The 24,987-nt window shown below is 42.5% G+C and overlaps 2 protein-coding genes across 2 annotated transcripts in view; one reads left to right on the top strand and one right to left on the bottom strand.

Moving 5' to 3' along the window:
* The window catches only part of MCM8 (minichromosome maintenance 8 homologous recombination repair factor), a 929,462-nt gene extending 928,459 nt beyond the window's left edge, over positions 1-1,003 (bottom strand). Inside the window, exon 1 of the mRNA XM_044056450.1 lies at positions 810-1,003. The gene's annotated coding sequence lies outside the window, so the exon portion shown is untranslated. The remainder of the gene's footprint in view (positions 1-809) is intronic.
* Positions 1,004-2,395: 1,392 nt separating this feature from the next.
* Positions 2,396-24,987, top strand: part of TRMT6 (tRNA methyltransferase 6 non-catalytic subunit) — a 742,618-nt gene continuing 720,026 nt past the window's right edge. The window contains exon 1 of the mRNA XM_044056438.1: positions 2,396-2,626. Within this exon, the coding sequence (XP_043912373.1) occupies positions 2,511-2,626 (116 nt within the window). The 5' untranslated portion in view covers positions 2,396-2,510. The remainder of the gene's footprint in view (positions 2,627-24,987) is intronic.

Raw genomic sequence — 24,987 nt, 5'->3', positions numbered from 1 at the left:
AGAGATTATCATTGATTTCAGGAAAAGAATAACAAACCACTCAGTGCTCAGGATCAATGGTAAGAGTGCGTACAAGGGTAAGAGTATGAAATTCCTGGGTGCACACATATCAGAGGATCTATTGTGGTCGGGAAACACCAGCCAAACTGGTCAAGAAAGTGCACCAACACCTCCACTTTTTAAGAAGGCTGAAAAAAGCTTCCTCCTCATATTCTCTCCACCTTCTATAGAGATGTGATAGACAGCATCCTCACCTGCAGCTTCACAGTGTGATTTGGAAGCTGCACGGTCACAAAAAGGAAGGCACTACAAAGAGTGATGAAGGTTGCAGAGAAGTAACAGGTTCCCGTCTTCCATCGATACATCTTTATTCTGGAAGAAGCATCCAAAAGGCCACAAAAATAATACAGGACAACATGCATCCTGCGCATGGACTGTTTAAGCATCTGGCATTGGACAGGAGATATCATCTACTGTATGACTACAAGATTCAGTAACAGTTTCTACCCTACAGTGGTTAGAATTCTGAACTTGTTTACTAGTCCCAGGGGTCTGGGTACATAATAAGTCAATATTTACTTATTTGTGCAATGTATGCTTACATATATTCCAACTAAATGCAATATTTATTTGTTATAGTATTAAATAAATCTACAGCACTAGAGTTTAGCCCAGCAACACCCTGTCAAAAATAAACTAATTAAATAGCCCAAACTTGAAACGGATATATTATCACAGACTCGAGTGTCCTCCATAGAGTAGTTATCTACTGGTCAAATCAGTGTTATTAATTAAGAAAGAGAACTTACATTACTTAAGTAACAGCGTCTCAGATAACTATTTGTTCTTGGCGCGCAAACAGTGACGTCAGTAACAAGTCACGCCCTTCACTCGGTTGACGTTTTGACACACTTCCTGTAATACTGTGTTGTTTCTGCTTCAAAGTATCGATCATCCAGAACTGCCGAATTCGTTGGTGTGCCCTGAAGTAAATAGTCACTGGGGCAGTACCTGATCATTAGGTACAAGTTAACTCATAGCTCTGAACCAATCAGGGACAAATCCAGAAATGATAAGGGACACTTTAATATTAAGACTATTAATTTGAGACATTTACATAATAAAATAATGTGAATTAATATTTATTTTCAGAAATCAAAAGACTATAGCTCTATTTTATTTAATGTTATTTATTAAATGTACTTCACCACCTTTTCAAGTTGCCAGTTGTAGGAAGAATTAACAGGGACAGAGCTAAAATTAGAGTCAAAACCAGGGATTCCTTCCCTGAAAATCGGGTACAGGTGAGCGGTACGATATCCCGCAAGTTTATGTGTTTTATAGATTATTTAAGGAGTATATTCATATCGTACGAATATACTCCTTAAATAACCTATAAGACATACAAACTTGCGGGATATAGTGTTTCCACCTTTTCAAATGCCCAAAGTGGGACATTGTTGGTACAAATGTCAGATTTTGCAGAGCAAACATACCTACGGCCAGTACAAAGGACACAACTTCACTTTTTTTGCCTAAATAAAAGCTTATTCTTGTAGCATTTTAGTTGCTTATTGTATTTTTATAACATTTAGGTGTTTCAGATACATAATAACTGTTTTATGCATATATTACATACAATATAGGAAATATTTTTTCTCCTAAAATCTCTGGACATTTGCCATTTTTTAAATGTTTTTGCAGGACACAACTGCTCAAAGAGGGACTGTCCCTCGCAAAGTTGGACAGGTGGTAACCCTAGCGGGATACAATTGTGACGATTGAGTATAATTATAAAGGCCTAGTTGTTGTTAACATGATATACACTTTGTGCTTAATTCCTCCAGGTTATGAAGTGTCCCTGATGATCAGGATGCGCCTGACCGTCCCAAATGTTTTGGTTATTTATCAAAGTGCCACATGGTTGAGCCGTAGTAATCCCCGCCCACGGCCGTCCCATCTCATGAATAAACACAAGTATGACAATTCTTTTCAGATATAACCAATTGTTCTGCATGCCCTAAAAACTAATGGCGTTTTGAAATAAAAGGTTGTAGATGGCACCCAGCAAACAATGCTAGTAGTACTCAGGAAAATTATTGAGAAAAATCAGCAAATTATGGCAACCGTTAGTTACAGATTTGTTTTAGTTTAGAAAATGCACGTTCATTCAAATTTTCTTAGCCCATCAAGTTTCTAAGTCAGTACTTAAAAACTGTCCCTGATCTGGGGATTTGTTCTGAATAATTTTAGTTAGTTTTGTGCCTCATTCTCGAAATTAGGTATTGGGCTATTTTTGCATCTAGTAAGTAGTCCTACTTTGATCCTACAGGTTTCTAGGCATTACACGCGTTTGCCAATCCCCTTCCACTCGACTAATTTTTATTAGATTACTTTTGTCTGTGGTAGCCGGAAGTGGGATCCACGAGGTTGTTCCGGTTCTACTAGCACTTAGTTACAATAGCTTTATACAGCTGTCATATGGTAGTAGCGCTTTTTATTTATTAGTCATGGCAAGTCTTAATTCCATCCAGAAAAGTAGTCATGTAGGTGTAATCAATGAAGGGGACTACGTGATGCTGAAGAAGGGCGACGTCTACAAGGCTGTCCAAGTGCTGAAACGGAGGTGTGTGATTTTTGTTGCTGGCAACTGAAGTCTGATGCATGCCTGGCATGTTATATTTTTGGTTCGTATATAAAGAGAGAGCAGATCGCGTTTTTATTTTAGTTTATCGCTAATTTTTATTATGGAAAAGTACACATATTCTAAAGAGATCTGAGTTCCATGTGGTTGCTAACTAGGCATAGTAAACTTTTAACTAAGTTCGTATTACAGAGTATTGGGGCAAATTATTTAAATGTTGACTTGACTAGTTTGAAAAGTACTGAATGTAAGTGAGTGCGGTTACGTTTTAAACACGGTGGGAATTGGTGAGACCATAGCCGGTTAAATTTTCCATGTCCTTAAAAGCAACGTAGACTCTCAAAAGGTGTTGCTTGACTTGCAAAACGTAGGCATAAAGCCGTTTTGGCGATTTTTCAATGTAAGCTCCTTTCCCCGGCTGAGCCGGCAGTGGGTGGGGTCAGTTGAGTGACGGCAGACTACAATTGAAGGGCAGCGGTATATGCTATCAATGAGTGTTAATCCCTGAAACAAGTCAGTAGTTCAGCGCCTGCGTTATTATTTTGTTTTATATCCATACCTAAAAGGATAACTAAGTTAAAGGAATTTGAAATGGTGCCAAAACCATAGTTCTCAACCTACTTTCTCCAAAATGAGGAACACTGGCTCTCATAACGTGGCAAAATGTGGAACACCTGCTAACAGCTTCAACTAGGAAGGTCACAGGATGGTTAAAATGTGTTATTGTGGGAACGCTGCAGAATCCTGAAAGCCCAACATCCTGAAAATACACAGGATACCAACACTTGCTGTATTCTAGCACAAGTACATACAAAAACATATTACCCTTCAACTATATGCAGGGGTGAAAGCCCCCCCCCCCTGCACCCCCCACACCCCTTGCTACTTAAATATATCAACTCCAAGATTGCACTTCAATACACCAAGTGCAATCTTGAAGTTGATATGTTTAAGTAGCAGCCCCCACATGGGGGGGGGGGGGTGCAGGAGTACTTGCCCCCCTGCTTATACTTGGAGAACAGTAATGTAATTTGTGTTTTATTTGCTTCTGTATGTATTTGTGCTGGAATATACTAAGTGTTGGTATCCTGTGTGTTTTGAGTTTTCAGGATTCTGTAGTGCTCCCGTTATTGTATGCTTCTAAAAAGGTCTTTTGATGAGCTGATATGATTCAGTACTATTTTTCATGGACTTTAGTTAGAACAACTCTTAACACTGAATGTGTGACTGTGACAGACTTGTTCCATGTGAAACTCTGAGGACCATGTACTGCCTTTATTTAACATTTCTTGTCTTTTATAATCTCTCATCCAATGTCATATATATTTTTTTTAATTCTAAATGCATACAAGACAGGAGCGCCAAACCTTTGCACTGTACTACAGATGTGAACTGAGGCGACTCAGATGCCCATTTGTTTGGGGATCCCATTTTACTAAGGTCCCGCAGATGGCAAGTGCCACATTTTTTCAGTGTGATTCATTTGGTTTGTTGGGTCTTTCAGTTGTACTGTACATGTTCCTCTTCTTAACCTTTACCTGAAGGGGGTGTGCATTTACTCCGTGCCATGCTATGAAGAGCTCTAACTACATAAACAAGGAAAAAACTTTTGCAGACACCAATGAGATGCATACCTTTCAACTGTCCAGATTCTCTGCTCATATTTTTGGTCTCTTTTATATGTGGCCTTCTGGCAAATGACGGAAGCTAGAAGTCACAAAAATAATGATATATATTTGAATAGCGGTCTTCATAAAATGTACACTATTGCAAAAGCTATTATTATTCTAGCAACTTTCTAATTTTATATTAGCAATATTTACATTTGTCCCTAATTTTTAACCTTTTGCTCTCCCATTCTTTTTGGCTTTGTCCAGATTTTTTATACTCTGAGGTTGTGAGGTATGGCGAGCTAAAATTAAGAAATGATTTCCTTACTACTTAACTTCCAGTATTTTGAAGAATGTCTAGATTTTTTTGCCACCTCTTTTATGTCTGTTCCTCATAAAATCAGTTCTTTTAAGAGGGTGGGAACATCACTGAACATTTTTTGACAGATGGGGATATGTGACGTAACATTATCCATCCTCTAAGAGGGTGCATCCTAAGCTGAAATACTTGAGAAGAAAGTGTGGCTGTGTGGTGCATAATCTAGATATGTAGAATATCAATGGGAAAGGTGAGCATGTGATATATCGGGTGATTGGATTGTGGGAGTCTTGAGAAAATGACAAATGTATTTTAGTTAAAAATGGGTTTTAGCAAATGGTTCTGGCTGTCATGACAGAGGATTAAGGATCTGAGCTGTTAATGACTTGCTCCCTGTTGCCTACTGTGTGACTGAGCAAATTACTTAACTAGACAGTGCCTGTGTTGGCCTTAAAAGGGACACTTCTGTGACATTTCAGTGGGCTGAGCTAGTTAATAAATGTATAAAAAATGGCAAGTATTTTGAGGAAATAGAATGTAGATTATATTAGTATAGTGTAAATTAAGAGTTGATTATAAATTGGGACAAATACAAGAATTCAAACAAAACGGAAAACAGCATACAAGAAAAGAATCCCCTCGAAAAACTTCACTGAACAGCCTTTAATTCGCCAGAAAACACAATTGCTTATTCAGTAAGCGCTTTCGTCTTGTAAAAGACTTCCTCAGACTCAATAACAAATCCATTTACTCTGCTAATATTTCAGCAAACATCAACTCCATAATTAAGTAATTAATTGGCAATCAATTTAAATTCATTAAAAATTGCAATCAACATTAAAAGCAACATCTGAATTAAAAAAAAATGGCATAAGCAAATCTTTTGAAACTAACACATGCAATTAAATATAAACTATCCGAAAAATAATATTTTTACCCCAATTTGTAACTAACATATTTAAAGTTTCAAAAGTCTTCTTTTAAAGGTATACCTTAAAATTCTCTTTATCATTAAGTCCAGGGGGATAACTAGCATTTAATTTTAAAATCCAAGAATATTCCTTCCACTTTAGCTCATCTTTAGCTGTGAACTTATAGTTAAAATTAAGAACTTTGTCTAATAACATACATTTAGGACTTCTTAAGCAATTTATGTTTTTATAATGCCTACCCCATGCATTAGTAGTATATTTCTTCTGCACTGCATATAAATGTTCCCTAATTCTTTTATGCAGCTCCCTGGTAGTCATACCTACATAAAAAGAGGTACAAGATTCAGCTGCATCATATAAAATGACTAGCTAGATGTGTTGGACTACTGTTCCCCTTTTTTGTTTTTAATTTTTCCAAATGTTTAGCGTTTTTAATACCGTGACAGGAATGGACCCTCCCCCATGTATGCTGTGAATCAAACATGGACTCAAACTAAATGGAAAAAAGTGGAGCATGATAGTGTTTGGTAGAAAGGTTGCTCTCAGTTCATGTGTTAAGTGGTACTACTCTTCAGTCAAATAAGGTTATAAGTCCTGAGTACTGGCTTTGTCCCAGCTGAGTGGAGGACAGCCACTGACATCCCTTTACACAAAGGCGGAGCATCCACCGAGGCGGAGCATCCACCGATCCAGGAAATTCTAGACCTATCAGCCAAACTAGCCTGATCTGCAATGCCATGGAATGTATTAGCATGGCCTCAAGCTGAATACCAAAATTGCATCGTCATCCCCTTTGGGTGAGTGACGTCCCCACAAATCATCACATTAATAACGTCCTAAGCACTCAATCAGTCATGAGGCACTTTGGCACCCAGGTTGATAGCAACCTGACTTTTGACCACCATGTTGCTTCCATGGTATGGAAAGCCTTCTACATGGCCCACCTCGTAAGTAAGGGTATCTCATCCAGGGATAAGGAGGTCATAACATCCCTGTAGTCTCCCCTTGTAAGGCCCATTATTGAGTACAATGCACCTTTTGGCATGTACCTTGCAAAGCACATGCAGCAGCTGGAGAGACCACAGAGGTTCCTCACCAGGAGAGTCCAGTGCCTCAAACATCTACCATACACAGGCTAAAAGCCCTATCCCTCTACTCAGTTTCATACAGACTCCTCAGAGGTGACCTCTGGCATACAAGGTGATCATGTACCCCACCTTGATGAGACTGCTGCATATTCGCAAGTCAAACTCCACTCTAGTATTCCACATGCACGGCCTCAACCTGGTCTGTGACCTCAACAAGACTTGTTGGTGGGACAGATTTGTGTCCCAGAGGCTCCCTCATCTATGGAGTAGACTCCCTCTCCACATCAAGCAGAGAGCCTCTTTACCCCTTTTTAAGTGGAACCTGGATAACTGAATGGGAAACAGAAAATATACCCGTGGGATTCCACTCGTGTCCCTGCTGGACAGGGGCATTGGGTGCTGATTTGTCTAAACCTAGGTAAACTCTTGGCTAGGCTTATAAGGGCCTTGCAGCCAGTAGCCTAGTAACCTCCTATGATCCTATAAGAGGCTTTGGTACCTAATTTTAATACTTCTCTCTTTCAGTCGTCATGTTTCCACCACAGTCAGAAAATCTATCTGGCCCAGTTAATTTCCAAAGGAATATCTTCAAGATTCAAAGAAGTCCTCCCACCACTAAACTCATCCTTTATCAGACCCATTATTGAGTACAGTGCCCCCCTTTGGTATGTGCCGATACAAGCATATCACTCAACTGGAAAGGCCACAGTGATTTCTAACCAAGAAAATTAAAAGTTATAAATCCTTCAACTACCCTTATAGATTAGCACGACTATTACAATCAGTAGCTTGTAGTCCTATGGGATGACCTGTATCTTGCTTTTTGAGTCCTGTTTTATCCTCCTGATGTTCGTCGTCTCCCATTGCTGCAGTCCTGACAAATGGGTACTCCGCTGCCCACCATCGGCCCGAATACCAAAGGGCTAGATCTGGCGTCGGTCATGGGCGCCCGAGACTGACGTAGTGTCAGTACAAATGCGCATGACCGACGCCATAACCTCAGTCTTTCTTGCCGCATGGTCCTAAGCAGAATTTGCAAGTGCCGTTCGGCGTTCTGGAATTGTCGGTTTTCGAGTTTCAGACCAGAGACCAAGTTGGGCTAAGTACCCCATTGGGGACATTTTATTGTCTTTTTCTTGCCTCAGTGTTGACGGATGTCAGAAAAAGTTAATAACTGTATTTCTTGTGGGAAACAGATTCCTCATAGGGATTACCATTCACTCTGCATTCCTTGTTTAGGGCCTGAGCACGACGTTGTTGGGTGTCGCTTTTGTGCTACTTTTAATAAGCGTACTATTAAACGTCGGTTGGACTGTGCTAGGCTGGTGTTTGGTAAACGTTGTAATTACAACATGCCGTCGGATTCTCCGACGACTGGCTCTTCTAAGAAGCGCAAAGAAAAGTCTTTGCGGTCCAAACAGGATGAGGCGTCCACTCCGGACGTCGGTCCTGTAGAACCACTGGCTGCTTCAGTGGCTCTTTCTGACAGTGTACCAGAGTGTCAAGGGAGCCTTTGTTACTACAGGGAGTGGCTTCTCCTGTGTTAGGCCAGGGTGAGGGTGCTCCTCTGTTGTCTGTGGCTCCCTCCCCTCATAGGGTGGTTAAGCCTCCTCCTTCTCTAGGCAAAGGCCATTCTAAGTCTTAGTCTGCCCCTGGTGCTTTTCCCAGGGTCCAGCTCCTAGGAAGCACATGTTAAAGATGGCTGAAGATTTGATTACTTTAATTAGGGTTCCATGCCTCCCCCTGAGAAGAGGCCCAGGGTAGAGACAGAGTTGGAGGGTTTGGTTCAGTCTTCCAAAGAGTCAGATTCCTCTGTGGAAGACCTTCCGGATTTCCCTTCCTATTCTGATTCGGAGGCTGAGGATGCTTCTCCCTCTGCGTCCCCTCCAGAAGATTTTTCTTTCTCTGAAACTTTGCATTCCATGAGGGAACATTTCAAATGGGAAGGCCAGGATTATTCTGATTCTCGTAAAAGGCTAAGAGAATTCTTGTTTTTGCCTCAGCACAGGCCCTTGGCTATTCCCCCTGTACTGGATGTTGTTCAGGATGTATTTTCTGAGGCTGCCCTTAACCCAGATTCTCTGCCTCCTGCCCCTGTTAAACCAGATAGATACTACAGGGTTCCGGAAGCTCACAAGTACTTGTTTAAGAGCCCTAGGGCTGATCCAGAAACTATTTCTCAAGGCCCCAAAGGTGTTAAGGCTTCTGTGGTTAAGAATCCAGTTCCTCTGGACAAGGATGCTAGGGCCCTGGATAGGTGGGGTAAAACTGTATACCTCTTCTACTTTGGCTATGAGGGCTTTAAATTGTCAGTTTCATATGCTCAGGTATCAGAATTATTTGTTAAGTCAATTGAAATGTAAAGTGGATGCTTTAGCTGAAGGTATTGACTGTAAGGAGCTTCAGGATTTAGTGCATGCTTCAGACCAGGTTGGTAAGCATTCTTTGCAGTGTGGTTTTGATGCTTTACAAGCTTCTTCCAGGGTGGCTGCTACTAGTTCTGTTGTTCGCAGACATGCCTGGCTTAAAGATCAGTCCTTGTCAGAGCATGTTAAAGCTCGAATTATGGATGCTCCTTTGCAATCTGATGTTCTTTTTGGCCCTCCGGTGGAATTAGTTTTAAAAAAAATGGAGGAAAAAGCTAAGTCTATGCAGACAGTTAAGGAATTTTTACAGGTTCAGCCCCCTAAGTTCAATAGGAATTGGCCTGCTAAGGGATGGTCTTTTCCCTCTTGGATTTTCATTCTAGGGGCAGGTCGAGTGGTAGAGGTAGGGCTTCCTTCAGGGCCCTGTTACTTCTAGGTCTTTGAGTTCTTCTACCCCTTCTGCTGGGGAGGGCAGGGGTCAGTCCTTTCGGAAGCAGACCCAATGACCTGTGTCTTCAGCTGCCGGACTCTGCTTTGCTGGCAGCTCCTCTAGGCGGAAAACTGGGACTTTTCAAAAGGAATTGGCATTTGGTTACCCAAGACAAATGGGTGTTGGACATTATAACTCGAGGCTACAAATTTTATTTTCACACATTCCCGCCTTTCAAAGGTATGCCGGATGTGCCTCATCAGCAAAGACTGGAAGCACAGGCACAGATTTCTTCTCTGCTCCAGTTGGGAGCAATACAGGAAGTTCCTTCTGCGGAAAGGGGCACAGGGTTTTATTCCCGTCTTTTCTTAGTGCCAAAGAAGGGAAATACTTGGAGGCCCATTCTGGATTTATCCATTCTAAACACCTTTCTGGAAATTCAAATTCAAGATGTTAACACTGCAACAGCTGTTGCCTATGCTGGGCAGAGATCACTGGATGGTGACTTTGGATCTCAAGGAGGCCTATCTTCACATTCCTATCAGGCCCAGTTGCAGGAAATTCCTGAGGTTTCGGACTGGGAATTTGCATTATCAGTTCTCTGCATTGCCCTTTGGCTTATCTACTGCCCAGGGTATTCACAAAGTCCTGGCTCCAGTAATAGCTTTTCTCAGACTAAAAGGAATTCAGATTTATCCTTATCTGGACGATTGTTTGATACTGGCTCAAGGCAAGCACGAACTACTTGGACATCTGCAGTATGTGATGACAGTTTTCAGATGCCTAGGGTATTCTGTGAGCGAAATAAAGTCCAGTCTAGTACCCTCACAAGAGATGTGTTTTCTGGGTGTGAGACTGAATACAGCGACTCAGGTGGCATTTCTTACCCCGGACAAACAAAGAAATCTTCACCAATACTTCCTACAGCTATCAGTAATGTCCAGGCTGACTGCAAGGACAGTCCTTCAAGCCTTGGGGTTCATGGCATCTTGCATTCTAGTACTTCCCAATGCCAAACTGCATATGAGGAAGTTACAATGGTATCTCAAAAGCGTTTGGACTCAACACAGCCACGATTTGGACACTGTCATTCGGATTCTTCCTTGCATTCAGAAAGAATTTGTGTGGTGGGCTCAGGAATGTCACCTAAACATGGGACTCTCTGTGACCCAACCAGAGGCAAATCAGATATTAACGACAGACGCCTCGGAGTCAGCCTAGGGTGCTCATTTCAAAGGAAAATGGATTCAAGACCTTTGGCCCCCGGAGTTGCTTCACTTGCATATCAATATGAAGGAGATGCTAGCAGTTCAATTTGCCTTAAAAGCATTCAAGGATCTACTTCGACCGGGACTGGTGTTGATTCGAACGGACAACACAACTGTCGTGTGGTCCATCAACAAGCAGGGGGGAACGCATTCTTACCCTCTTTGCAGACAAGCAATGCTGTTATGGGAAACTGCTTTGAATCTGCACATCACTCTTCGAGCACAGTTTCTGCCAGGGGTACAGAATTCGTTAGCGGATGTTCTGAGCAGGCAAATGGTGGATCCTCACGAATGGAAGTTGGATCCTCGGGTGTTTCGTCAGTTGACCATGGCTTGGGGAACTCCAGATAAGATCTGTTCGCTTCTCCTCTGAATTTCCAACTACCTCTGTTTTGCACAAGGCTGTTTCATCCGAAAGCCTGGAAAATAGATGCACTATCCTTCAGTTGGAGCAACCTTCACGTGTATGCCTTTCCTCCTCTGCCTCTTCTTCCAAAAGTCCTGTTGAAAGTCAGGAGGGACAAACCGTGCATGATCCTTATAGCACCGGATTGGCCTCGTCAGCATTGGTACCCTCTGTTGAGGAGCTTAATTCACGGGGCCCCTTGGCCATTACCACGGATTCCTCACTTATTGTCTCAAAAAAACAATCATTTTCTCAATGTCAGGGTGCAATCCCTACACCTGACAGCCTGGCATTCAGTTTTAGAGAATGAGGGCCTTCAGCTCCCTCAACAAGTTTTGGATTTTCTTTTGGAAGCCAGGCGTCCTAGTACTCAAAGTTTATGCTGATAAATGGAAGAGATTTTTTCTTTGGAGTTCAGCTAAAGGCTTTGATGTCACATTGCCTGATTTGAGTTGTACATTGCAATATTTGACTATGTTATTGGACAAGGGTTTGTCTTTCTCTTCTGTTAAAGTGCATGCTGCAGCTATTTCTGCTCACTATGATGGTGACCCTCCTTTATTTTCACATCCATTGCATGAACAGTTTCTTAGAGGGGCAAAGAATATAAGACCCCCACGGAGGGCTCCTACTCCTACCTGGGATCTTAATTTTGTTTTGGAAAAGCTGACTCTGCCTCCTTTTGAACCTGCAGCTACGGCTGACTTGAAGTTGTTGTCTTGGAAGACTGCTTTTTTATTGGCTGTTACTTCTGCTAGAAGGGTATCTGAATTACAGGCTCTCATGGCAGTGGAACCTTTTCTGATTTTTCACCGGGACAGAGTTTCCTTGCGTACTAATCCTACTTTTCTGCCTAAAGTGATTTCTAATGTGGCATTGAACCAATCTATACATTTGCCTACTTTTTATGCTAACCCCCAAACTGAAGGGGAAAAAGTTTTGCATTCGTTGGATGTACATAGGCAGTTAAGATATTATTTGTTCAGAACCAAAGAGTTCAGAAGTTCTCAACAGTTATTTGTTTTGTTTGCTGTGACTTCACGTGGAAAAGCTGTCTCGAAACAAACTATTTCCAAGTGGATTGGCCATTGTATTGCTTTTTGTTATTCTCATCATGGAAAGGAGGTTCCACTTGGGATCAGGCCTCATTCTACTAGGGCTACGGCCACATCTACTGCTTTTTTAAGAGGGGTAGCTACTAAAGACATTCTAGAGGCAGCTACCTGGAGTTCTGTACATACCTTTACAAAGCATTATCATTTGCCTCTTTATTCTAGGTCTAGGGCTGGGTTTGCCACTGCAGTCTTACAGGGCATGTCTGCAGCTCCTCCGGCTATTTAGTTGACCAACCTCCCATTTTTCCGTTGCTCTGGGATTCTACCCATTTGTCAGGACTGCAGCAATGGGAGGCGAACATAGTACAGTTTTGTACCTACCATAAATGTAGATGTTCGAGGATCTCCATTGCTGCAGTCCAATCTCCCTCCTTCCCCTTTTTCTTTTTAGATTGGGGTTTTGGGTGGTGGTTTTTTTTTGCATTCTGCGGGCTGAGGCGAGAAAGACTGAGGTTATGGCGTCGGTCATGCGCATTTGTACTGATACTACGTCAGTCTCGGGCGCCCATGACCGACGCCAGATCTAGCCCTTTGGTATTCGGGCCAATGGTGGGCAGCGGAGTACCCATTTGTCAGGACTGCAGCAATGGAGATCCTCGAACATCTACATTTATGGTAGGTACAAAACTGTACTTTTCTTCGCAAAACCAGTGGTTCTACAAACACCTGCTCCAAGGTCCTAAATTACATTAACAAATAAACAAGACTTACTGGATTACTAATTAACATATTTCTAGTTTATGGAATAAATTTACCACTACAGGTCAAAGTACTATTTTTCTTCATTTAGGGATAGTCTTGATGACTAGATGGATAGCCACAAATTTACATCAGGGTTATGTACAGCCATGCTCAGTTTGGGTTATGAATGCTATTAAGTCCATGAAAAAGGTGGCAAGCAATTTTGTCTGTCTAAAGGTGTATGTGGTTAGGCTTCTTAATAGTTCCTATGAGTCAGATTACAGTTAAAGTTCATGTAATTAGTATTGCTTTAGGTTTTGATGTTTGCCAAGGGTGTTCTTTGCCGCACCTACAGTGTACCCAAAATTGCCTCTTTTGTAGTTCATATGGTGTCACACGTATTGATATCATTTTCAAGTGTGTTATAAAAAATATTTTTTTTTACTTATCCTATTGTTCCTACTTTTATTGGAATTATCTGGGTTTGTCAACCCATGTTTCTATAGGAACCGCTTGGTTATCCTGGTATTGTATGACTTGTATCTCAGTCGGTAGGATACTGTAATAGCTAGGTCTAGCAATTTCAGGGATTAATAATGATTTTGTTCCTTTTTTTCCTTTTAACTGCTATATCTGTTTTTCTTGCTTCTGCTTTCTTCTCTGTTAGTATTGGTTGGTCCCCTGTGTTAATCCCTCTGTTCGGAACTTTTTCATTTTCAGTAATTCTTGGTGGTTCTTTTCATTGCTTCACATATACCTGTATTGTGTAGTTTTTGCACAGCCACCAATGAAACAGTCCTGTTGCATTAGTGTCTGTATAATAAGACACAATAAGCCTAGAGTATATCACAATCAGCAATAAGATGTGCAACTGTTTTTAGTTTTGTAGTATAGAACCTGCATTTGTTTGTATCTGTCATTTTCTATAGACTTTGTAAACCAACCTGTACATAGTCCACTGTTTTGAGCTGCCATTATTAACCTTTCATTTTTTTCATTTAAATTCACCTTTCCTTAGCCATTTGAGCACAAAATCTTAATGTGATTTTTCTAGTTCTCTATACTTGTCCCTATCATTATGGGTTTTCCAATATTCCTCTCCTTTCCATATGATCACATTGTTTATATTCTATACTTTCTGAAATGCTTCTATTAATCATAATTTATTCAGAGCTTCCTTGTGCCTGGCTTGGACACCTGTGACTGCAAGACTTGGAATGCTTCTAAAACTGTCTGGACCTACAAAGCTGATACAAGTGTATTTTTTTTGCACTTGCTCTAACTGTTACAGCACAAACGTTTTAAATATCACTGAATTTATGTATTTGGTTGGCAATTCAACACTAAAAACTACATTGCTAATCAGTCTGCAGACCAGTGATCCTCTGTGGTGACCCCTAACTGGAGAAGGTGAAAGGCATTTTGTTGTTTTTCAGCCTGCACTTTAGAAACTTGGTATGCTTGTTACTGTACTGCTCTTAGGTTGTTTTTAACAGTATTCTGAAAAAGCCGTTCTGAGTCTGCCAAAATATTTTAAAGTTTTGCAAAGTTTTTGCTTGTTGTGAGCATTTCTCGTGTTTAGTAAACCTGTTTCCAAGGATTCCCGATATTGTTTCCAAGGATTCCCGATATTGCAGGAGTTCTTACTTCTCCTCTAAAGCATTTGTTACTGCTCTTGCTTAATGCCAGTTTGTTTTACAGTGGGGGGTTCTATTGCACTCTGGTGGGAGCCGAGAGCTAAATTCAACCCATCCAGGGTGAGAACTACTGGTCGATAGCTTATTGTGTTTTTAACTGATTGGCCTGAGGGTTTAGCTTTAGAAAAGTCTTTCATCCTGCTGGTATGAAAGGCTCATGGTTCCATGTGCTTGCATATAAGCAAACCTCTCAGGTTTAAAGTCCTGTGTAGGAAATGCTCTTTATAGTCTCCAACTGTTCGTAGCTGCTAGAAGAGGTGCCAGTTTGCATAGAAGGTGGTACCACTGCAGGTCATCTAATAGTTTAGTACTAAACAGTCTCACTTTGACCTTTTAAAGGGACTCTTATTTATTCCCATCCAGTAATTGTATTTCCTTGCCTTATATAGCATAGGCTAGATTCAGACCTGATGAATTTAGCCTGTTTGGTGTCACTGTGCTCTTCAGACATCTTATATTAAGAGGGCCACCTGCACCCTTGTGGCAGATGTGTGTAGCTTAGGACCCAACTGAGTTTGGGATTGCTGGAGAAAGGCTCAGTTTTGGGCTTTCCCATTGGTAATTGTGCTAAAACTGTTTAAATTTGCTTTAATATAAGCCTCGCATTTGTGCAGGTTTGCGCTCAATTTACCAGAGCTGCTCAAACTTTATCCAGAGGTCTGGAGTGCATCTGCACTGAAATCAAAGTTATCCACTGAACAAAAATTGAAAAATAAATATATTTTAAGCCAGCACTGCACTTTAACTGTATACACTGCACTTTTTAAACTGTATTTATGGCCCTGGGGCCCTTACAAGTCTAGCCAAAAGTTTATCCCCAAAAAAGAAACCTCCGTCAGCACCTGTTGCCCCTGTCAATGAGAGACAAAGGTGGAACTCCTGGGACAAATTTGTGGTTTCCCATCCACTCGTCAAGGTTGCGCTTGAAGAGGGTCAGCAAGGTACTCGGGCATGTATGGGAATTCTATTCCAGAGACAGGGGCAGCCTCTAGGAGACAAACCTGTCTCTTCAGCAGGTTTTGTTGATGCCGCATATTAGATTTAGGCCTAGCGAGTGGGTAATGTGCGAGGAGTTAGACGTATGGATATGGAGCATCTCTAGTAGGGCAGGGTCCGATATTGGTTTGTAGGCAAGACACAGATCACCTCTGAGCAATCTGTTTGAAATTGAGTAAAGTGATAATAATTTGAGCCTGTCCACATAAGACAGGTGTTGGAGGTCATGGATTCCCTTTGTGAGATATTTCTGTGGCCTTTCCAGTTGGTGCAGGTGTTTTGAGAGGTACATACCGAACGGGCTGTTGTACCTCAATTATAGGTCTAATGAGGAAGGAGTACAGAAAGGTAATAACCTCCTTTTTTTTCCTGGATGCAATCCCTTTACTTAGATGGACCAAGTAGAAGGCTTTTCTGACCACTGCTCCCCCATGATAGTCTGAATATGAGATTGTCAACCTAAGTACCCAGGTCTCTCACCACGGGTTGTGTACTTAGGAGGTTGCTTGGTATTGCAGAATGGTATGATGATATATATTTTTTTCCATTTAACTTAAGGCCATGACTTTGACACCAGTTATTTGTAGCTGTGAGACCCACTTGCAGTATGTTTAATGTCATTTGGGGAGTCTATGACCGCACCCAACTTACAGTCATCTGCAAACTTGGTCAGCCACAGGCCCTTAGTCCCCTTAGTCTTTGCCTGGACCTCTGAAAAGTAGATGGCAAATAGTAGGTATCCCAAGACAGATCCCTGCAGGCGACAGCTGAATGGGTTGGGCCAATGGGAAGGGGTGTGGCCGACTAGAAATTCATCCCTTTGTGCTACAAAGTCAGAACCCACTTACCTCCACTTGTGTCACCAGCAGTCTGCTTCGTGGCATTTTCTCTTTCCCATTGAGTAGATCTCTGCATGTTCCCTAGCATGGCACATTTTTCTGGTATTGTATTCATATTTTATTATTTAATCATAATTTAGTATTGAATCTGAGTTAGTGTAACTGTTAAACTATACAGAGTTAGTGTAACTGTTAAACTATACAGAAGTTTAGGTAAAGTGTAATGCATTGATGTTTGATTGAATTGTCAGTGTGAATGATAACACACAGATTTCTAATACCATATTAGTTCTTTTGTTTTGGATGTCGCTTTGTTTGCTTACATAACCCAGGCATATCAGTTTCACTGGTATTATTACCCCAAGTGTATCATTCATTGAGCTAACCACTTTCATGGGAATTTGTTTTGACCTGTACCAACATTCTATATCTTTTTGATAGGGCCACTTTCTTATCCATGTTTTATTTATACCCCAGCAAGGCAGAAAACTAAGCTATACTTGCACACCTTCATTCTTGATATGTCTTGGTGTTTAGCCATTGATAACGGTCTCCATTCAAGAATTTCCCATTCCATGTAAATCCCTGTTTATTTAATTTTTATTTTTGTTCCTTTATCACTGATACTTAGGCTGTATATACAGGCAGTGGAAGAGTGGTCAAGTCTGCCTGTTTCCACACGGACTCTGTATCCTTTCCTGTATTAAAGCATTTTGTCTGCATGTATTATGCGTCCAACTACATATCTGCTGTATTTCCCTCATGATTTCTTCTAGAAATTCTATTTTCTTCACGACGTCTTAGAGGATATGCTTATGTATTTCTATTGTGTCCCTCATCAGTATCTATACTAATCTCGCCGTTTGAGATCTGCAGTTTTATAACCACTTCATCAACCACCATCTCTACAAATTGCCTTCAATAAACATAAACCTCACCTATTTTTCACCAATTCTGGTATCAGTACCTTTAAGGAAGATGCCAGTATCTCTGCACGTATATTGGTATCCATATTTATTTGTGATACATCACCATTACACTGGATTTGGACTGTTTCATTAGTTTCTCTGGGGATGAATGACAGTCAGCCACGTTGGCTGGGAATGAGCTCCTGTGAGCATTTCTTGGAATGATACTAGGGCTTTTCTTTTTCAGTATCTTTATAAGTAACTGAGAAAGTGTTGTCCACCCATAACGTATAATCTCGCAGCAGTGCTGATGTTAAGAAGGTGAGGAAAGGTTGAAAATAGACTTAGTATTAAAGGAATGATCTGTAATATAGCAGTTTATATTTATTGCAAGGGAAGGTGCAAACTACTTCATCTATGAAGTTGAATTCCTTGAAAGGAGAAGGCAGTTGAAGCGGTGGTGGTGGTGTTGGGGGGAGGGTGTAAGTAACATCAGCATGAGGAAAAGGACCTCATGATGGTTGTAAAAGTAAGTAAGTGGTGTGACAAAGCAGGGAGGAGGACCAATGAATGACTGAGGCATACAGGGATAAGTATCGGCAATAAAAAACACAGACCTTAAAATTCCTTTTTACATAATTCTTCAGGTTGGAAAGTTCCCATTCTGAGTACTGGATGCAGGAATGGAAACCTCATGAGTACAGCAGAGTCAGCGGAGAGACAGCTCAGAGAGGGATGAAAATAATGCATTTGTCTGCACCAGAAACCATATAAATATGTTAACTCCTTTAAATATGCTAAAAATGTTATCACGGCTATAAAAGCTGCTAGGGGCAGTTGCAGGCCTAACACTTCATATTTCACCACCCAGTGTTGTTCACTTCTGCTCACAACAATCTCTTTCCACCTCTACCCTATTTCCCAGAATAACCATACCATACTTCCATCCACTAAATCAGCCCACAGTACCTCACATTGCCATCTCACCAGAATGTTGGCTTCCCTACCCTTAAATGTAAGCAAGTGCAACTTAAAAATTCTTATTCTTAAAACTTTTTTGTATCCTCCACTGACCTGCTATAATTTATTCAGTTCTTTCCTTTTCACTTGAAGTGCTCTACTCCTTCCTTTTTCCAATCCAACAGGACAGGTCAAACAAACAGTCAGCAAGTTGAAGGTGCACTGTTCAGTGTTCTGCTGTTCGAGCGAACTGCTGCTGCTGACTGGTTCTCGCTCTGTTTTTCCCAGCATGCAAAGTGTGGGAAGAGAGCGAGAGCCAGTCAGTAGCCATCCAGCTATCTACATCATGCACATGACTGCGGATGTGGCAGCCCGATCCCCTTCCACTTTACTGCGGGTACAAACCGCATAGACTTCTGGGCATCTGTACACCGATGCCTTTTCTTCTTAATCTGGACTGGTTTTACAGTAGTCTGGATTTACAGAAGAAACTTTTTTTTTTAACCTGGAACTCGCAGAGAATACATGCACTAGCAGTTCGAGTTCCGGGACTTAGCGAGTCAGTCGGACTCGCAGCTAAGCAGTCACTGCCAGCCATTATTAATTTAAAAATGCTAAATAGATTCATAGGTTCATACTAGGCTATCTGCCCTGGGGCATTTATAAGCCTAGCCCGATTGTGTTTGGCTTACGACAACCCTTGATTTGATCGAGTATACTGTGCCTTTTTTAAAGTTTAGTTTACTGTGCCTCTGTCTAATAGTGACACGGAAGTAATCCCTGGGACAAACCTACGATCCCCCATCCACTCATCAAGATTCTTCTTGAAGAGAGTCAGTGAGGTGCTCTGCCTAACATGAATTGGAATTCTATTCCAGAGCGAAGGGAGCCTCTGGGTTATGAATCTGTCCCTCCAGCATGTTCTATTTATTTCTGTGCTGAGGTTCAAGTCCCTCGAGCACGTGGCTCTAAGGGATTTAGATTTACTGAGGTGGAGCATGTCCATTAATTCTGGGTTGGACATAGTTTTATATGTCAGGCATATATCGCCTCGAAGTAGGCGGTATGCAACTGAGTAGAGCTGGAGTTTTTTTAACCAAGCAGCATATGGCATCTGTTTTGAGTCCCTTGATCCTCCTGGTGAGGTACTTTTTGGGGTCTTTCTAATTGCTGCAGGTGTCGGGTAAGGTACATCCCAAAGGGGGCATTGTATTCTATGATGGGCCTGATGAGGGATGAATAAAGGGGCACGATTGCCTCTCTTGATCTAGATGTGAATCCTTTCATGTTTCATGATGAGGTGGGCTATGTAGAAGGTCTTTCTAACCACTTTGGCAATGTGGTTGTCAAAGGAGAGATTGCTATCAACTTGGGTCCCCAGATCCCTAATTACTTTCTCTGTACTTAATGGGTTACCACCTAAGTGGCAATTTGTGGGCACATTGTTTTTGCCAAAGGGTATGACTATACACTTTTTGGCATTTAGCTTTAGACCATGGCTCTGGCACCAGTTATCCATCTCTGCGAGACCTTTTTGAAGGATGTTTGTGTCCGCTGGAGAGTCGATTATGGCGCCCAGTTTGCAGTCATCTGCGAACTTGGTGAGCCATAGTCCTCCCACATTGGCCTGTACCTCAGAAAAGTAAATACCAAACAAGAGAGGTCCTAGGACAGAACCTTGTGGGATGCCACTTGTGACAGGTTTCGAGTCTGACATGGCTCCAGCAACTCTGACTCTGTGGGTTCTGTCTTTGAGCCAGTTTGCGACCCATCTTGTGACATAGGGGTTTATATTTAGGCTGGATAGCTTATCTATGATGCCCAAGTGGGGTATTGTGTCAAATGCCTTTGCGAGGTCCAGATAGGCTGTGTGGACTACCTTCCCTTCATCTATGGCCTTGGTGACTGTTTCGAAGAAATCGACCAGGTTCAAAAGGCAGGATCTGCCCTTGATGAAGCCAAATTGGGTAGGATCTAGTGTCTATAGGTCCCCAATGTCTTTGTTTATGAGTTCCATGATGATCCTGTCCATAGCCTTGCAGACTAGGCTAGTCAGGCTTATGAGGCGATAGTTTCTAGGGTCCGCAGAGGCGCCACCTTTGTGGAGTGGGGCCACTGTTGCTGTACGCCATTCTTTGGGCACATATCCTGTAGTGAGGCTGAGATTGTACAGCAGTTTTACTTGAGGGATTAGTTCTTCTTGGAGTTCATGTAGGACGCAACCTGGGACGCCATGGAAGCAGTGTTTTTTGCTTTGGAGAGGGCGGCCTTCACCTGAGCATCAGAGATGTTTGGAGGCTGCACTCCGCCAGGATAGATACTTGCTCTTTTGGGGGTGGGGTGGAGAAGTTTGCACTGAACCTGTCTGCCAGGATATTGGCGATGTCTGTGGGTTCAGTGTATTTTTTGTCGTTTAGAATCGACTCAGAACAAGTCTGGGAGTTGCATCCCAGGTTCCTAACATAACTGAAAAAAGCCTTATGATTGTCTTTTGTCCTGTGCAATTTTTCTCTCGAAGCTGGCCTTGGAGGATTTTATGAGGGATCTTAATTTTTTGCTAGTACTGATCAGAGATGCCTTCCCTTTTAGGGATTTTGCACTATCATGTAGTAGCTTCCTCCTTCTGTTGTACAGTTTATTTATGGCTGGGGTCCACGAGACTGGATGCCTGCCTTTGGATGATTGGGTCTTGATTTTGTTTGCGATAACATGAGCCATGCATTCCTGGTGATGTCCGTAGAATGCGTTTATATAGGATTCTGCAGTTTGGGCCGTAGTTTCCACTGGCCCTGGGGCCTTGAAGGATTCCACTTCGGTTTTGAGAAGTGTGAAGTTTGCTTTTGAAAAGTTTTTCATTGTGGTTTTCTGGGCTGGGGGTGGGGTCGGGATGTGGATATCCAGTGAAATTAATTTATGGTCTGATCTTACCAATGAGGGATATACTTCTGGTATGGAGCATAGAGTCCCCATGTTGGTAATGATCAGGTCTAGTATGTTTTCCCCTCTTGTGGGAGTGGTGACTAGTTGTTCCATAGCATTTGAGTTTATAAATTCCAGGAACCTTTGAACTAAGGTGCTGGGGCTTGAGTAATGCTCCCAGTCTATGTTTGGGTAGTTGAAGTCACCCAATATAATGGTGTTTGAAGAGATCTTCATGTTCTCCAATGTTTTCAGGAAAGCCGAGTGGGATTCCTGACTTTGAGAGGGTGATCTGTAGGATGCTGTAAACTGAAAAGCAGTCTTGCCAACTGTCAGTTGCACATGGATGGTCTCCGATACTTCGTGCAACGCCACTAGCCTGGAGGTGTGGATATCCTTGATAAATATGGAAACTCCCCCTCCTTTTGTGGTTCGTTCCGGGTTTTGGGGCCGAAAAGCATGATATGAGGTATAACCTGGTAGTGCTGGGGTGCTCTCTGGAGCCTTGAACCAGGTTTCTGTCACTGCACAGATATCGATGTTCTCCATACTGAGGAGAGCTTCGAGTGCATGCATCTTGAAGTTAAGACTTCTGGCGTTTAGCAGCATTACCCTTAGTTTCTTGTTCCTTGTGCTGTCTATGGAGGTGGGTTTGACTTTTGAGCCTTGCCTAAAAAAGGCACTATGCAGGTGGCAAGAGCCTTTGCCAATATCCGAAAGCCCAGGGGTGACAGGTGCAAGCCGTCCCTAGCGAAGCAACGTGGCTTGTCAAGCATGTCATCCCAGGCTGACAGACACTGGATCCCCTTTGAATGACGCCAAAATTTTAGCCAATTGTTAAAATCAATCATTTTGTCTTTATACTGTGGCATCATTCTAGGTGAGGGTAAGATGCTGCTCAAGGTCAGGGTCATACCGGCCTGGGCTACATGATCAGAGAGCTCCTCTGTCTCTTCATGTAGTCGAGGGAGGTGCGTCTCGGGTCATTCACGCCAGCATGTACAATGACAGAGTCATATTTGTATTTGCTTTGGTGTGACCTGAGTGCTTGCGTTATGTGGTGGATCCTAGCGCCCGACAGGCAGCTCACTGTGACCTTCTCTTTATTCAGCCTGGTGAGCGGGACGTCAGTGTGTCTGACAATAGTCGCCTATTACAAGAGTATCAGGTGTGTTATTCAGCCTTAAGTGCTGTGACTGCTTGGCACACTGACTGTGTGCTATGTGTTGTACATGTTTTGTTTTGGGGTAGCGTTTGCTTGGATGTCTGTTTTGGAGGTCTCTGTTGCTTAGGTAGATTTTTATTTAGAGCCTCCGAGTATGTTTTTGTGTTTTTATGTGTTTGGTTTGCTGTTGTGGTGGGACTATGTGATACTGGAATTGTGTTGTGTGAGGTTAACTTCTCCTCCTGACTGGTTACACCAGTTTTGAGATGAGAGAGCTCAGCCTCCAGTTTGGCTATATGGTTGCATCTCTCACATATATTTGAACCTGTTTTGAGGAGGAGAGGGTTGTCCGTGTACATGAGACAGTTGTAACATTGCCTCAAAATTCCCAGATTCACCAGCTGGACTGGAGAGGAAACCATTGACTGACCTTTGGACATGCTAGAGTAATATAGGGAACTGAATTAAAATGGACCAATAGGGGACAAGTTAATCGTAGAGAGTATGAGAAAGTAGTGCTTACTTTCTTTCTTTTTACAGCTGGGGGGGGGGGGCTGCAGTCCGATAGGACCAGGGGCAGCAGCTCGTGCTATCTGTGAGCCAGTTGGCCACCCATCTGATGTGATAGGGATTAACACCAAGTTGTGTTCGCTTTTCAATGATGCCCGAGTGGGAGGTTGTCATAGGCTTTGGCCAGGTTAAGGTAAACTATATACACAGACTTTCCATCATCCCAGGGCCTTGGTGACTGTGTCAAAGAAGTCAACTAGGTTCAATAGGCAAGATCTCGCCCTGACTAATCCACATTGGGTGGGGTTGAGTGTTTGGAGATTGCCTATGTCCTTGTTTATGAGATCCATGATAATACACTCAATACACTCAATGGCTTTACAGATCAGACTTGTTAGGCTAATGGAGCGATAGTTTCTCGGGTCAGTAGTGGCATCACCTTTGTGCGAGGGGATGATGATGGCGGTTCTACACTCTGCTGGAATGAAGCCTATAATTTAGGCTGTGGTTGAATAGGATGCTCAGTGACGAAGCTAGTTTTTGCTAACACAGCCTGGGATATTGTCCAGTCCCATGGAAGCTGTGTTTTTTGCCTTGGATAAGGCCTTTAACACTTGATCAATGGAGATGTGAGGTGTGGGACAAGTATCAGTGATGTCGACTGGGCCTTTGCAGGGTGATAGGTTCAGCACAAACTTCACCCCCTTATCGGCTAGTAGGTTGGCTAAGTCATCAGGATCAGTGTAAGTGGTACCATTAAGTACTAATTGCCATGGAGGTTCCTAACATAACTGAAGAAGAACTTGTGGTTTCCCTTTGTTTCGCAGGCTAGTTTCAGCTTGTAATTGGCTTTGGAGTTTTTCACTAGTGATCTAATTTACTTGTTGAGGCAGAGGAGGGAGATTTTCCGATTTGGAATTTGTTCCTTTTTACCCTTGGACAGCAGTTTCTTCCTTTTGTTGTAAAGCCTGTTGATAGAGGATGTCCACCGGACAGGTTTGTGTTTCCTTGAGGAGCAGGTTTTAGTTTTGTTGGGTATGGAGTCCATGCAGTTGTACAGGTGCTTGTGTACTGTTCAGCATAGTTGTCTGCATCCTCTGAGGGGGTGGTGTGAAGCTGCTGATACCCTTAGGAGGGTGTGGTCAGCTTTTGAGAAGTTTTTTAGCCTGATTATGGCTGGGGAGGGGTTGGGTGGGGTAGAAACTTTGAATGAGACTGATGATCTGATCTCACCAGGGAAGAACATACTTTTGGGAGTACCAGGGAAGAACATACTTTTGGGAGTGGTGATAACTAAGTCCAGTATGTTATCGCCCCTTGTGGGGGATGAGACCAGCTGGTCTAGTACTAGTGCAGAATAGTTCATCCAATCTGTGGTGGGTAGGAAGAGTTGGTGTCCTGAGACATGGAGGGGGTCTATAACTGGCTATAACATGGATGGGTGTCTTGCTAACTGTCAGTTGCACCTGGAGTAATTCCAATGTGTCATGCTGGTAAACCACTCTGGAGGTGTGCCTGTCTTTAATGAAGATAGAGACTCCACCACCCTTGGTCTTCTTTGGGGGAGAGGTACTCGGCTAAAAGCCTACCAAAACACACACACACACACACACATGTGTCTCAACAAATAAGCCTGTACGCCCATATGCAAACCACATCAAATGTGTCATAGTCCATGTTGGAGTGAATGACTTGAGATGTCACCCAGGATAACCACAATATAAATAAATATGATTGACTTCAACAATTGGCTCAGCAAGTCCTTGCCTCCCCATAGTGCCTTCTTTAGGCAATCTCTCAAACTACTCCTTGCCCAATTTAACTATTGGGAGAGTTCTATACCACGTCATTGCTAACTATAGGGAGCACACACACCACTCCATTTTACTAGACTCCCTCATCATATCATACTGCACCTTAGCTATGGGAGATTTTGACCATCCTTTCGTAGTCTGAGGGACATAACACAAGCAAAAACACGCTCATGCAGAGATTCCTGGACTTTAACACATGCTCTGAAACAGTCTGCACCCCCCCACTAGGGGCTGTAATGTTCTGGACATAATACTCACCAATACTGGGGGGGGGGGGGTGGTCACTGGACTTACCTGTGCGCGATGCCCTCCCTGGTTGA

The sequence above is a fragment of the Protopterus annectens genome, chromosome 1.part2, assembly GCF_019279795.1.
Source record: "Protopterus annectens isolate FY-2018-M chromosome 1.part2, PAN1.0, whole genome shotgun sequence".
In the NCBI taxonomy this organism is placed as follows: Eukaryota; Metazoa; Chordata; order Ceratodontiformes; family Protopteridae; genus Protopterus; species Protopterus annectens.
Note: the sequence above shows the minus strand (reverse complement) of the source record. Positions and strands in the feature narration are given on the sequence as shown.